Source organism: Chelonoidis abingdonii, chromosome 17, assembly GCF_003597395.2.
Source record: "Chelonoidis abingdonii isolate Lonesome George chromosome 17, CheloAbing_2.0, whole genome shotgun sequence".
NCBI classification, from domain to species: Eukaryota; Metazoa; Chordata; order Testudines; family Testudinidae; genus Chelonoidis; species Chelonoidis abingdonii.
This window is the reverse complement of record NC_133785.1, coordinates 28,012,150-28,025,377: the sequence shown is the minus strand read 5'-3', so window position 1 is coordinate 28,025,377 and position 13,228 is coordinate 28,012,150. Positions and strand designations below refer to the sequence as shown.

The following is a 13,228-nucleotide window of genomic DNA, read 5'->3' as shown; positions in this document are numbered from 1 at the left end:
AGCAGTCTAACTTTACATCAGGACTGAGTTTGGTCTTATCAGTGGCTGTATCTGAACTCATAATAATACCTGAAACATGATGAAAAATAATGATTAATGGTGGAATTAGATCTAATAATAGCTGTGTGGGCATGCTGTCAGAGGGTAAGTGAGATTTTCTCTGGCTTTCCTGCATTGTTAATATCTTTCAAAAACAGCAAGATTTACTAGCAAACGGGAAATTGGCAGGCTATCCTTCTGACAATTATATTTGACATTTACACTTCTACTTTCACTATAGAATTCAACAACCAGCGGAAGCTGATTCTTTCCCTCTCAGTAGAAAGCTATATTATATTTCTTCCTGCTGTGGACTCTTGGCTCAGGTCCCCAGGTCTGTAAGGACTATATTTCACTGTGCCACCTTCACATGGCAGAACCATACTGAAGAAACCTTTGACCTCTCTTGGCCGGATGGCTGTCAGCTGGGTTGATGGTACTGAACAGGTTGGTGACACTTGAATTGGTCCTTGGTTAGCTGTGCTGTGTAATATTGATTGGTACATTTGTAGTTGGGAGTATATTTTTCTTCCTACATGGATTGCCTGAAAAAGAAGTGAGTGAGTGAGAGGGGTGTGTGTGTGTGTGTGTGTGTGTGAGTGAGAGAGGTGTGTGGTGTGTGTGTGTGTGTGTGTGTGTGTGTGTGTGTGTGTGTGTGTGTATATGTAAGTGGGAGGGAAGCAAGAGTTGGCTTTCTTGGTATACTTTTGCAGGAACTGCTCAGTGGTTGCTATATTTATTGATTTTTATTTAAGCAGGCTGACTAGTTATTTTTCAGTGTAGGATGGAATGTTATCTCCATTTGTAGTTTGGGTAATTTGATCCTTCACAGACACCCGAGGAGCTAAGTATTGTATATATTGTCACATTGTCACAATTTTGAGGTTAAGCAAGTACCCTCGCACAGTTTCCTAGTCTTCTCTTGGAATGAGAAGATAGGGTGGGGCTAGACAGAAAGTGGGAACATAACTAGTGTGGATGAGTCTTAATACTGAGTGCTTATATACACCGCCCTGCAATTGGTACTACGGGAAAATATGTTTGAATAGCAATGCTCAGCAAAGTATTGAGCTGTAACTCCTCCATGTGGACTTTGTGTGTGAAAACACAAAGGTTCTTAGTTCGCATTACATAGTCATCTTCTAACAGGACTACATTAATGTGAACTAGGAAACTTATTTCATACCCACAGTATCCACATGCTGGAATTACATCACAGCACTTTGGTTCACACAGTAATTCATACCCCCGTAGTCCCAACTGTGGGACAGAGTATATAGTGTACATAGCCTGAGTTCACATGGTGCCCTTAGAAAAAGACCAGGATGAGGAGTTGTGGTTTGCAGCAGTGGGTAAGGGGAGAATATGCTATAGATAGCCAATATTCATGGAGTGGGAGACAACAGGAATTTGGGGATGCCGAGTAATGTTTTTCTTCAGGTTGAATTAAACCTTTAATGGTGTTTCAGTCACTGGCCTTTAAACCAGTTATTTTTGTGGTATTGTGATGGGATGTCTACCCCACACAAGGACTGACCAAGTGGAAAGGGCCAAGTGACAGAGTGCATCTCAGGGAGAGTCTTGGCTGAGAAGGCCTAATTGCTTATGAAGCCCGATGCAGGAGGAGCTGGGACAGGCATAAAAAGAGGACATTGGTGGCAAGAGAGGGGCAGGGTAACAAGCATTGTGGAGAGGGGGGAAGCAGTAGATGTGATATATCTTGAATTTAGTAAGGCTTTCGATACAGTCTCACAAGACCGTCTCATAAGCAAACCCAAGGAAATATAGCCTAAATTAACCTATTAAAAGGGGTGCACAACTGGTTGGAAAATTGTACTCAGAGAGCTGATATCAGTGGTTGACAGTCAAGCTGAAAGGTCAAACTGAGTAGAGTTCCACAGGGATCCATCCTGGGTCCAGTTCTTATCAATATCTTCAATATGATCTGGATAATGGCACAAAGAATACACTTATAAAGATTGTAGACAATATCAAACTGGGAGGGGGAGGGAAAGTGCTGTGGCAGACCGGATTAGAATTTAAAATGATTTTGACAAACAGAAGAAATGGTCTGAAATAAATAGGCTGAAATTCAATAAGGACAAACGCAAACTACTACACTTAGGAAGGAATAATCAATTTCACAGATACAAAATAGGAAATCTCTGCCTAGAAAAGAGTACTTCAGGAAAAGATTTTTGCAGTTTGTAATGTATTGCAAACTAAATGAGAGTCAGTAATGCAAAAAAAAAAGCAAAATATCATTCTGGGATGTATTAGCAGGAGTGTTGTAAGCAAGACACAAGAAATAATTCTTCTGTTCTACTTAGCACTGTTAAGGCCTCAGCTGGAGTATTGTGGCCAGTTCTGGGCACCTCAGATTGGGAAAGATGTGGACAAATTGGAGAACGTACAGAGGAGAGTCACAAAAAAGATAAAAGTTCTAGAAAATATGACGTATGAGAAAAGATTGAAAAAACTGGGATTGTTTAGACTGAGGGGAGACAGGATAACAAGTCTTCAAATATATAAAAGGTTGTTATAAAGAGAAAGGTGATAAATTATTCTCCTTAACAACTGAGGAAGTAATGGGCTTAAATTGCTGCAAGGGAGATTTAGGCTACACATTAGGAAATATTGCCTAACTGTCAGGGTAGCTAAGCACTGGAATAAATTACCGAGGGAGGTTGTGGAATCTCCGTCATTGGAGGTTTTTAAGAACTGGTTAGACAAACACCTGTCAGAGATGCTGCAGATGATACTTAGTCCTGCCTCAGTGCAAGGGACTCGATGATCTATTGAGGTCCCTTCCAGTCCTACTTTTTCATGATTCTATGATTTATCCAGGTGCATCAGGGTGCTTTATGTCATGCGTATTTTGTACTGAACAGTGAGTTGCTGGTTAACAATGGACCCACTATACTATTTTTTCTTAGAAAAAAGTAAATCAGGTCACTGCACAAATGACCAAATGGGTTGAGTTTGGTTCTTCTCTATGGTGAAATGGGGGCACTCTACTAATTTATCTTTTATGGAAACTTCGTTTCCTCACCATATTGCATTTTGCCTGGGAGCTTTATCATTCAGTAAAACTCAGTTCAAATGTCTGTCTATATTTGCATAAAACAAATATTTGTCTTCACAAATTGTACATAGATCCTACACCCCAGGTTATGTGAAAAAATAGTAAAAATAAGAGACCTGCTTTTTAATTAGCAAGGAACAATGTTGCGTTATCGCTTATTATGATTACTTTATAATATTCTTTATTTAAATATTTTAATAACTCTGTTCAGTTAGGTATTGTAACTTTGTTTTGATCCAAATAGTAAACATTGGTTTTAATGATATTTATTTTCTTTGCAGTTAATTGTGCCATTTGATTTTGAAGCTCATTAATATCAGCCTGCATGTAAAGAAAATCTTCTTTTAAATATAGTTTATTAAATAGCAATACTATTAGCATACAAATTGATACTTTGAATGGGATAAACAGGTACAAAGATCATTAACATATAATATAAAAAACTGGATCTAAGATGGAAGTCAGTAGAACCTTTTTACTAAAACCAAAGCTGTCCTGAGGCACAATTCTTTCACTTAGCTTAAATTTAAGTCTAATTCATACCTTTGAAAGTGTTATTTGACTGTCTTTAGTGAAGTTACTTGAGAATTTGACCCACTTTTCTATTTCTTTCTCTGTTTCTGTAATACTTATCCAGCTCACTGTAATCCAGTCTCTCTCGCATTTGAATTCTGAATATACTCAGCTGAATTTTGAAAACAAGGCTATTCATTTGGGTTTCTAAATATGGATTTATGAGCCTAACTGCAGGCTTCTATTTTTAAAAATCTGGTCTTCTGGCCTAATTTGTAAATGTAGTTACCCTGATTGTATATGCAATTCAGGTAATTAAATTCACAAATGGCTAACAATTCTTATTTGTGTATAGGGCTGGATTAAACCAATTTAGGCCTATTGGCACACCACAACATGGATCCCTGAATAGTTTTGTCCCAGCAACGTCACCCCAACCCCCCTTGGAGTGATGATAATAAAGGGGGCACTTTCTGTCCACGAAGAGTGACTACAAGGATACCCCTCCCCCATACTTATCCCAGCAGCTAGGGTTAATCTGCTTGGATGGATGTGCTTACTCTGTTGCACCCTCCTCTCACACAGGGTCCTCTATTCGGGTGATTTTGGTAAGACCGAGCAGAGCAGTTGGTCTCGGCATTAACAATCTATTGAAATGCATGAGATTGTGCACACCAGTCTCAGCTGTTGTTCCAGCTTGTCTGCAGACTCAGGCAGATGTTGCTGGGTTGATTATGATTGATTCACAGTTTAAAGCTTTTCATCACGTCCCTGAGGACTAGAAAATTACTTCTCCCCCATCCTCAAAATGAAAGCGGAGATTCCATTCTAATCATATAATTCCAGGAATGTAGTCCTGAGTCATACACCTACAGTGCGTATTCCTTATTTCAGACCTCTTTGTGCATGCAATTGTCAGACTTGTACATTCACTTGTGCTAACTGTGCACACAAGTTGGACACAAAATTTCAGATCTAATGTTTAAAAAATTCTTTCCCGCATTGTCCTAATTGCAGTAGGTTTAAATAACACCATTTTTTATAATTAAAAGGCAGTGATTCTGCAGCCCTTAATAAGGAAAAAAGACCCATTGGCTACAGCAAAAACTGTAGGACTTGGACCATTGGGTCTGATTTACTACAACATTAGTCAAACTTGACACCCGGGTATCTAATGATTTCATTGGCATTAGGCTGGTGGTGTACTGAAATAAAGCAATGGTGAAGCAGGGATGTAAGTGTGTAAATAGGTAAAATGAATGACATAACGGCACAACTTGCCTTTGAATAATTTAGCAGGGTACACATTACCTCTGCCACAGTTAAAAATCTAATGTGTTGACATCTGCTATCTCTTCCAGCTTTTATTTTCTGTCAGCCTTGTTAAATACATATTATTTTTTTGTGCTCTCAAGATCAAGAGTAATAGCTGTCAACAATCTTTTGTTCACAGGAGATATCACTTTGGGAGATGATTTGTTTGGCATAGTTAATTAAAAGTTGTACATATCATCTCTGCTTGATTTCTTAAGCTTTTACTTATGTGCGGCAGTGTTAATGAACACTTTTGGTGCTGCTCAGACTTGTGTCTCCTGCACAAAAGTTGCAAAAAATGTCTTTATTCCTGGAGACCATTAAGAAAATTTTGACACAGGTGAAAATTTAGTGTCCTTTTTATTTTCTCTTGTAAGTGTAAAGTCACAGGCATCCAGAACTAAGAATTGTAGTTATTGAGATAGGACTTTATATTATGTTTATCTCATAGATGAAGCAATAATTCTAGAAATAATGGATTAATTCCAGTCCGTAGTGGGTGTGTGTCTATTTTATGTGTTTATATAGCACAGGAGCCTGAGAAGGAGCAAGAATTTACCAATGTACATTGCCAAAGAGCCACAGTAATATGTCGGCAGCCCCAATCAGCTCGCCTCCCGCCACCCACAGCACCTTCTGTCCTCTGGCAGTACTGCCGATCAGCACCTCCCCCTCCCTCCCTGTGCCTCTTGCCCACCACGATCAGCTGTTTCTCTATGTACAGGAGGCTCTGGGATGGAGTAGGGAGGAGTGAGGGTGCAGCAGGCTCAGGGGAGGGGGTTGGAAGGGGCGGGGACCTTGGGGGAAGGAGTGGAGTGGGGGAAGGACCTGGGGTTGAGCAACGGAAAGTTGGCACCTGTAGCTCCAGCCCCAAAGTCAGCACCTATGCAAGGAGTCACATATTAACTTCTGAAAAGTTGCATGTGGCTCCAGAGCCACAGGCTGGCCACTCCTGATATAGCAGGATTTTCATTCATCACTTCATTTCTGACGGAATGGTCAACTATTTGTGTCATTCACTTACACTACGGTAGCACAGCTCAGACCCGGATTAAAATAGTAATCACATGACTACCTTCAAGCCAGTGAGCCATTCCACTGACTTTACTGGGACTAGTTCATCCTCAAAGTTAGGCACGTGCTCAAATAGCTTGTTGACATAGGGCCTCAAAGAGAAAACCAATTATATCTTCTGAAAAGCTTACTGCACTCTTGTCTCTTGACATCTCTTAATGGAAATGCTTTCAACAGATTCACCTTAACTTTTATTCATTTTGTCCTTTGACACGTGGTAGTTTATTTGCTGGCAAATACTGACTTTCTTGGAGGAGAAAATGTATCCCTTGGTTACTTGTGTTAGATTGAACTTTAAATATTAACGCACATTATTATCTTGTCTGAGTACTTGGAATTACCTTGACTTTTGCTATAAAGAAGAATTATTACCAAGCTTCATACTGTCCACACCTTGTGAAAAGTTATTGTTTTATAGTAAGCATTTCACAAAGCAAAATGGGGTCACTTTTCACACCTTTTTTCTTGCTAATCCTTTCCTGAGGGAGCTTGATCCAAAGTCAATTGAAGTAAGTGGAAAGATTCCCATTATCTTCAATGAGCTTTGGATCAGGCCCACAATTTCACTATATAAATGACATACTGAAAAATACAAGAAACAGGCCAACCAGCCTAATCCTCTGAGTGAAATCCAGGATTTTTTTATGGATGTATTTAAATTGTGTCTTGATTTTCTGCCATGCTCTGTATTCCCATGCTTCTCCAGAAAGAAACTCACAATCTTTGCTTTAACTTGCCTTTCCTTTTAACTAATTATGTATTCAAATACATATTACTGTTTGAAATAATTGCGCCTGTGTCCCCTATTTACTGCCAGCTTCCTAATTTTTAGGTAATGTGACTTCAAATTCTAAAATCACTCTAAAATTTCCATTAGCTTTTCTCACAGTTTCTCTTTGCCAGCATACATTTTGTTCAGTAGAGAAATCATGTCCAGTTTCAAACTGGCTGATTATTTAAATATTTGTGTATCAACAGTCATTCTCTAGGTTAAGGATTATCTGACCAACATCTGAGTGGACAATAAGTAATCCAAATGGATAAACATGTCTGTAGCCATGATATCATGTATAATATGTATTAATCATTGTATTCAACTCCATGGAGGCCTAGATTTCCAGAAGAGAATATAGAAACATATCAGAGTTTGCACAGCTAAATTCAGGAAATGAACCATCAGCAGTAATCTCTCTCTGAGCTGGATTAACTTCATAATTTTGAGGAATTTTCCATTAGAGTGAATTTCAGACTCCAGTCACTTTGGCAGAATGTGGTGTTGAATGTCTTAATAATGAAATCTTTATACCTTTTGCAGTACATGTGAGAAGTCCCCATGTAATGTTCTGAAACACACTTTAATTAGAATAGGTTGGCGGGAAGCTGAGGACTGTTTTGTAGCAATCTGTGTGCATGGAACAAGTCTACTGTAAATGAATTGCAGTGCTTAATTTGTAATCAAAGAGGTGTCTGGGCTCAAGCAATTAGGTGCTGGGACTCAAGCACTTTTTTTACATTCATAACGGATGCAGCAAGCCCAGAGGTGCCGGGGCTCTGAACTGCCAAGCCCAAAGGTGGCAGGGCTATGAACTTCCAAACCCAGAGGTGCCGGGCTATGAACTGCCAAGCCAAGAGGTGCTGGGGCTCTGAACTGCCAAGACCAGAGGTGCCAGGGTTATTAACTGCCAGGCCCAGAGATGCCGGGGCTCTGAACTGTTAAGCGCAGAGGTGCCGCGGCTCTGAACTGCCAGGCCCTGAGGCGCTGCGGCTCTGAACTGCCAGGCCCTGAGGTGCTGGGGTTCAGCCCTGGAACAAATAAAGCACTGATGAATAGACCTGAGTATAAGTGTCAATAAATTCTAGAGTTCCCTATTAGATTGCTTTACACTGCTTTGGCCCTACAAAAGGAATGTAAAATGACCTTATATAGGGGAATGCCTTGGCATGGGGTATGCTCTGCTTATGTAGAAGTGGTGTAGCCAGGTCTACAGCACATGCTCCTCCTACCACCTCCTCACAACACAACATACTTTGTTGCTGCTGGCTCACACAATGGCATCTGGGGGGTATTACAAACTGGCGTGATTTAGAAGAGCTGTAAATTACACTAGGAGCTGAATTAAACTCTGCTGACCTACAAGCTTGGTAACAGAAAGCTACCTTTGACTTCCCAATCCCTGATATACAAAGTGCTGTACAGCTCTGGTGCATGCAAAGATCTTATGTATAGCCATGTGATTGATCTTTCTGTCAGTAGGTATTTGTTTATATGTTTATTTAATTAGATCAGGGGTAGGCAACCTATGGCACGTGTGCCGAAGGCGGCACACGAGCTGATTTTCAGTGGCACTCACACTGCCCAGGTCCTGGCCACTGCTCTGGGGTGGGGCGGGGGGCTCTGCATTTTAATTTAATTTTAAATGAAGCTTCTTAAACATTTTGAAACCTTATTTACTTTACATACAACAATAGTTTAGTTATATATTATAGACTTAGAGAAAGAGACCTAAAAAACGTTAAAATGTATTACTGGCACGCAAAACCTTAAATTAGAGTGAATAAATGAAGACTTGGCACACTACTTCTGAAAGGTTGCTGACCCCTGAATTAGATCATATGCTCTTTGGACTGTCTTTTTGTTTTATGTTTCCACAGCACCTAGCACAGTGGTCCATGACTGGAGCTCATAGGAGCCACCGCAATACAAATAATAAATACATAAGATCTGATTACTCTAAACTCTCTAACTCCTGCTCAGTCTGAATTATAACTCAGTCATACAGAGTGTGTGGTGATCCACAGGTGAAATATTCTTTGATTTTCACTATACAGAATGAATAGTCTTTGCTTATTAGTCACATCAATCTATTTTATCGCCAGTATTTTCTAATCACTGTGTATCTGCAGCTGTGGCATAGACCCATTTCAAATGCCGAAGCTTGCAGCAGAGAGAATGAAACAAATTGTCTAGGGAGGTTGTGGAATCTCCATCATTGGAGATTTTTAAGAGCAGGTTAGACAAACACCTGTCAGGAACAGTCTAGATGATACTCAGTCCTGCCGTGATTGCAGGGGACTGGACTAGATGACTTCTCAAGGTCCATTCCAGTCCTATGATTCTATTATAATGTCTCTCTCCAAAACCAATTAAGAGAGGTGCCCTTATTTTCTTGTACTGATAGCTAGCTTAATGACGTCAATTAAAAGGTGCAAGCTTTTTCTTCTGCGTGCAGCCATTCTTAGCTGAAAAATATCAGCTAGTTGATATGTTGTTAGATCTGAAAGTCTGCCTCTTCGTTTCATATGTTGCTAAGTTCCGGTCTGAAAAGTTGATTTATAACAAAATGGCTGTTCAATCCAAACTTACTTTCTTATAGTGCTACTAACTGTATGCATGTGAATGCAGCTCAGCAGCCTCATAGTCAAGGTAACAAGGATCTTCACTTAAGGCCAAATCCTCTCCTCTCTCTAGTTCAAATCCAGAGGATAAAGCTTCCCTTTTAGCAGAGAATTCAGAACAGCAGTATAGCCACTTGTGGCAGCTATTATAATTTGTTGTATCAGATGCTGCTGTGCCCCTGTACAGGACAGCTCAATGGATGGCCTTGTCTGGCCATCCTCCCTCATCTCTTGCTGTGTTAAAGCTGTTGGCAGTATAAAAGGTAAAACCTGAGGGATGTCATTTGACCCAGTTTGTAAGTGGAGACACTCAAGTTGTGCTGTAAAAAGAGCTCATATTGCTTTTAACAAGTGTCACATTTGTCAAATACTTTGGCTGAGAGGGGCAATCAAAACTACTGTATAAAATTACATTGCAAATAGGAAATAAGAAGGCAGATGCACAGAACATTGGTTGGTTTCTCAAAGGGAATATTTTCTGTCCCTGAATTTGCTATGTATTAGTGATTGCGTTGATATACAAAGACTTGAGAGTGCAGTAATCTTTTCATCAATACTTACTGTGGACTAGTGTGGCCTGAGGCCAGGGCAGCTCCAGGCACCAGCACAGCAAGCGTGTGCCTGGGGCAGCAAGCCATGGGGGGGCAGCCTGCCAGTCGCTGTGAGGGCGGCAGTCAGGCAGCCTGCGGCGGCATTTCTGTGGGAGGTCCACCGGTCCCGAGGTTTTGGCGGCAATTCGGTTATGGGTACATTCAAGGCACAGGACCATCAGATTACCCGCAGAACCACCGCCGAATCTGTGTGACTGGCGGACCTCCTGCAGAAACGCTGCCAAAGGCTACCTGACTGCCATGCTTGGGGTGGCAAAGAACATAGAGCCTCCCCTGCCTAAGGCATAGCCCTGCGCAATGGACAGTGCACAAACTGCAGCACCCCCAGAGTAAGCTGGAAAGAACACAGTCACAATGCCTTCCACAATTCCCTCTTGCTCTTGTTGGGGGCAGGAAAAAGGGGGAGGGAAGTGACTTACTGGTCAGTACTGCAAGCGAGGCGGGCAGAAGAATAGATGCCCACTGTCTCACAGAGGGCAGCGCTGGTGTTAAAGCCCCTGAACTGATACAAGATCTGAATGCAGCCATGTCTTTCTTCCCAATATGGCTATGCTAGGGCTAGTGACAACCTAGCAAAAAATAAATTGGCTCATTCCTCTATCAGGCTTCCAAAACGATTAAGTCCCATTTTAGCTACAAAGTTCCTCAGCGTGACATGGGGAGATTAGGCTGATTTGGGATTATTCTTCTTTGTTCACCAGCTTGAGTAGAGTGTAATTTATGGATGCATTTTCTAAAGCACTTAAGTGATACAGAGTGGGACTTGGACTCCTAATTCAGTTAGGGACCTTGGAAAATCCCTCCCTTTCCTGATTTCAGTGGAGTTGTGATCGATTAACACCAGCAGAGAATTTTGGACCTACATTTTACCTCTCCCCACGCCCAAAAATCACAGTGTGAGAATAAACAGCATGAACTATACCTGCTGAAAATGTAGATCTGAAGGTAAGTTTAGTCAGTTCTAGGACATATGAAAGCATCCTGCTGATTCAGCAATAGTGGCAGACAGAAAAGCCCTCCCCCTCCATACCCTCACAGGGCTAAGTTTTGTACTCACACCTGATCACCCAGCACAGGTGTGAGAGCTCCCTTTCATTGGACAGTTAGTAGAACACAGTCTTAATAATGTGTCTAACTCCACGCAAATCAGAATTTGTTCATGCAGTTCACAGATAGTGTGGTGATGCTACAAGATGAATTATTATTTGTACTTTATCAAAACTTGGACCAGATTCCGTATTCAGTGACACAGAATGGCTCTCAGCTACATAACGTAAATGAGAATTGTATCCAGGTAAGAGAGTAGAACACAAAGATATAAATATATGTAGGAATACAGGATACAATAATATTTTGTATATGTTTAATGTAGTTGCTATTTCCGCCAGCTTCCTGTTGTGCTCTAGTTGTTGTTCATTTGCTTTAATAATTTAAATGTTGAATCATCTACATGTATGTTGTAAATATTGAACACTCTGGCTGTGAGGCTTGCATTATTATTTTTTTTAATGTGAAATGTTTTTTATATTAGATCTATATCTCCCCCGCTGCCAGAAAATTCCCTCACTTTTTATTTCTCCATTTAACTCATATTTGAAATTAATTTTTCCACTTCTGGATGGTTGAACATTGTGTGTATGTCTATAACAGAGATTGGCAACCTTTGGCATGCAGCCCATTAGGGAAATTCACTGGTAGGCCAGCACAGTTTGTTTACCAGCAGCATCTGCGGGTTCGGCCGATCGCAGCTCCCACTGGCTGCAGTTTACTGTTCCAGGCCAATGGTGGGTGTGGGAAGCAGCGTGGGCTGAGGGATGTGCTGGGCTGCCAGCGGCTTTCCCTGACAGGCCACGTGCCAAAGGTTGCCTATCCCTAGTCTATAAAATGACGCAGCGAAAGTCTAGTAAAAAGAACAGGAGTACTTGTGGCACCTTAGAGACTAACAAATTTATTTCAGCATAAGCTTTCGTGGGCTACAGCTCACTTCTTCAGATGCATAGAATGGAACACACAGACAGGAGATCTGTATACATACAGAGAACACGAAAAGGCGGAAGTATGCATGCCAAATGGAAGAGTCCAATCAACTGAGATGAGCTATCGTCAGCAGGAGAAAAAAAGTCTAGTGTTATCTGTCCATATTCATTGTCTGGGAGGTAACACAGCGTTGAGTCCTTACTCAAGCCCCCTCAAAGTTTAACTAGCAAGAACTTAAGCCAAACTGTGCACTTGATTTATACTCTGAAATACCACGTTGACTCAAAAAGGTAAAAATTAGTGAAGCATTTGAAACATAAAATCCAAGAATTTGAGTTTACATCGATTGAGACAGTTCTGATATATACTGTCACTGCTTTCATCTGGCATCTATTTCTCCAACTTTCTTTCCACATACCTCACCATTACCTTTGAGGGCCTCATAATATTAGTCAGTATAAACTAGTCAGTACTCACAAATCAGTATATAACTTGGCAAGGTAAAACATAGTCACTAATAAGGTGATTTCTTAGATCAATATGACAAAACTGTGTATTTTATGTTTTCATTGTCTGTGAGAGGGTGTTTCAGGCTCTCATCTAGACTGGTAACAACTTTTCATAAAATTGACAAAATTACAGATCCTGTCAGTTCTCATATTTCACATCGTAAGCGGCTTACCATCTGGGGTCAGGGAAAAAATCCCCTCTAGTATAATATAGCATAATTGGCTGCATTATTGGGGTTTTATTTCTTCCTCTGAAACATCCAACATTGAACACAGAAGGACACAGAAAATTGGATTAGATGGATTGATGGTCAATTCTGTTATGTCACTTTTATGTTCCTTATACATTGACAGTTGATAGATGGAGGTGAAAAATAATGGGAATACGTTAAGTTTGTTGTAGGAAAGCATAATCATAATAATATTATCTAAATAATAGCAAGGAAATGCTACTTTTGTTACAGTTCCTGTACAGGAAGTTGGCACAATATCCTGTTAAGTTTATCTATCTATTTGTATATTTTTCAGGATCTTAATGCTAGATGATGGCAGTCTCACGATATATAATATTACCAAAACAGATGCAGGAGTGTACACTTGTATAGCAATGAATCAATTTGGAGTTGCCAGGAATTCAGGAAACCTGATTGTGAAAGGTATTTTATTGTCTTCATTTGTGCTTTATCAATATTGGAAATGTACATACATAT

General features: G+C 40.4%; 1 protein-coding gene across 3 annotated transcripts in view; it reads left to right on the top strand.

Moving 5' to 3' along the window:
• The window catches only part of CNTN6 (contactin 6), a 232,854-nt gene that overhangs the window by 183,841 nt on the left and 35,785 nt on the right, over positions 1-13,228 (top strand). For all 3 annotated transcript variants that reach the window (XM_032794620.2, XM_032794622.2, XM_075073115.1), the window contains one exon: positions 13,047-13,174. In XM_032794620.2, coding sequence (XP_032650511.1) covers positions 13,047-13,174 — 128 coding nt within the window. The remainder of the gene's footprint in view (positions 1-13,046; positions 13,175-13,228) is intronic.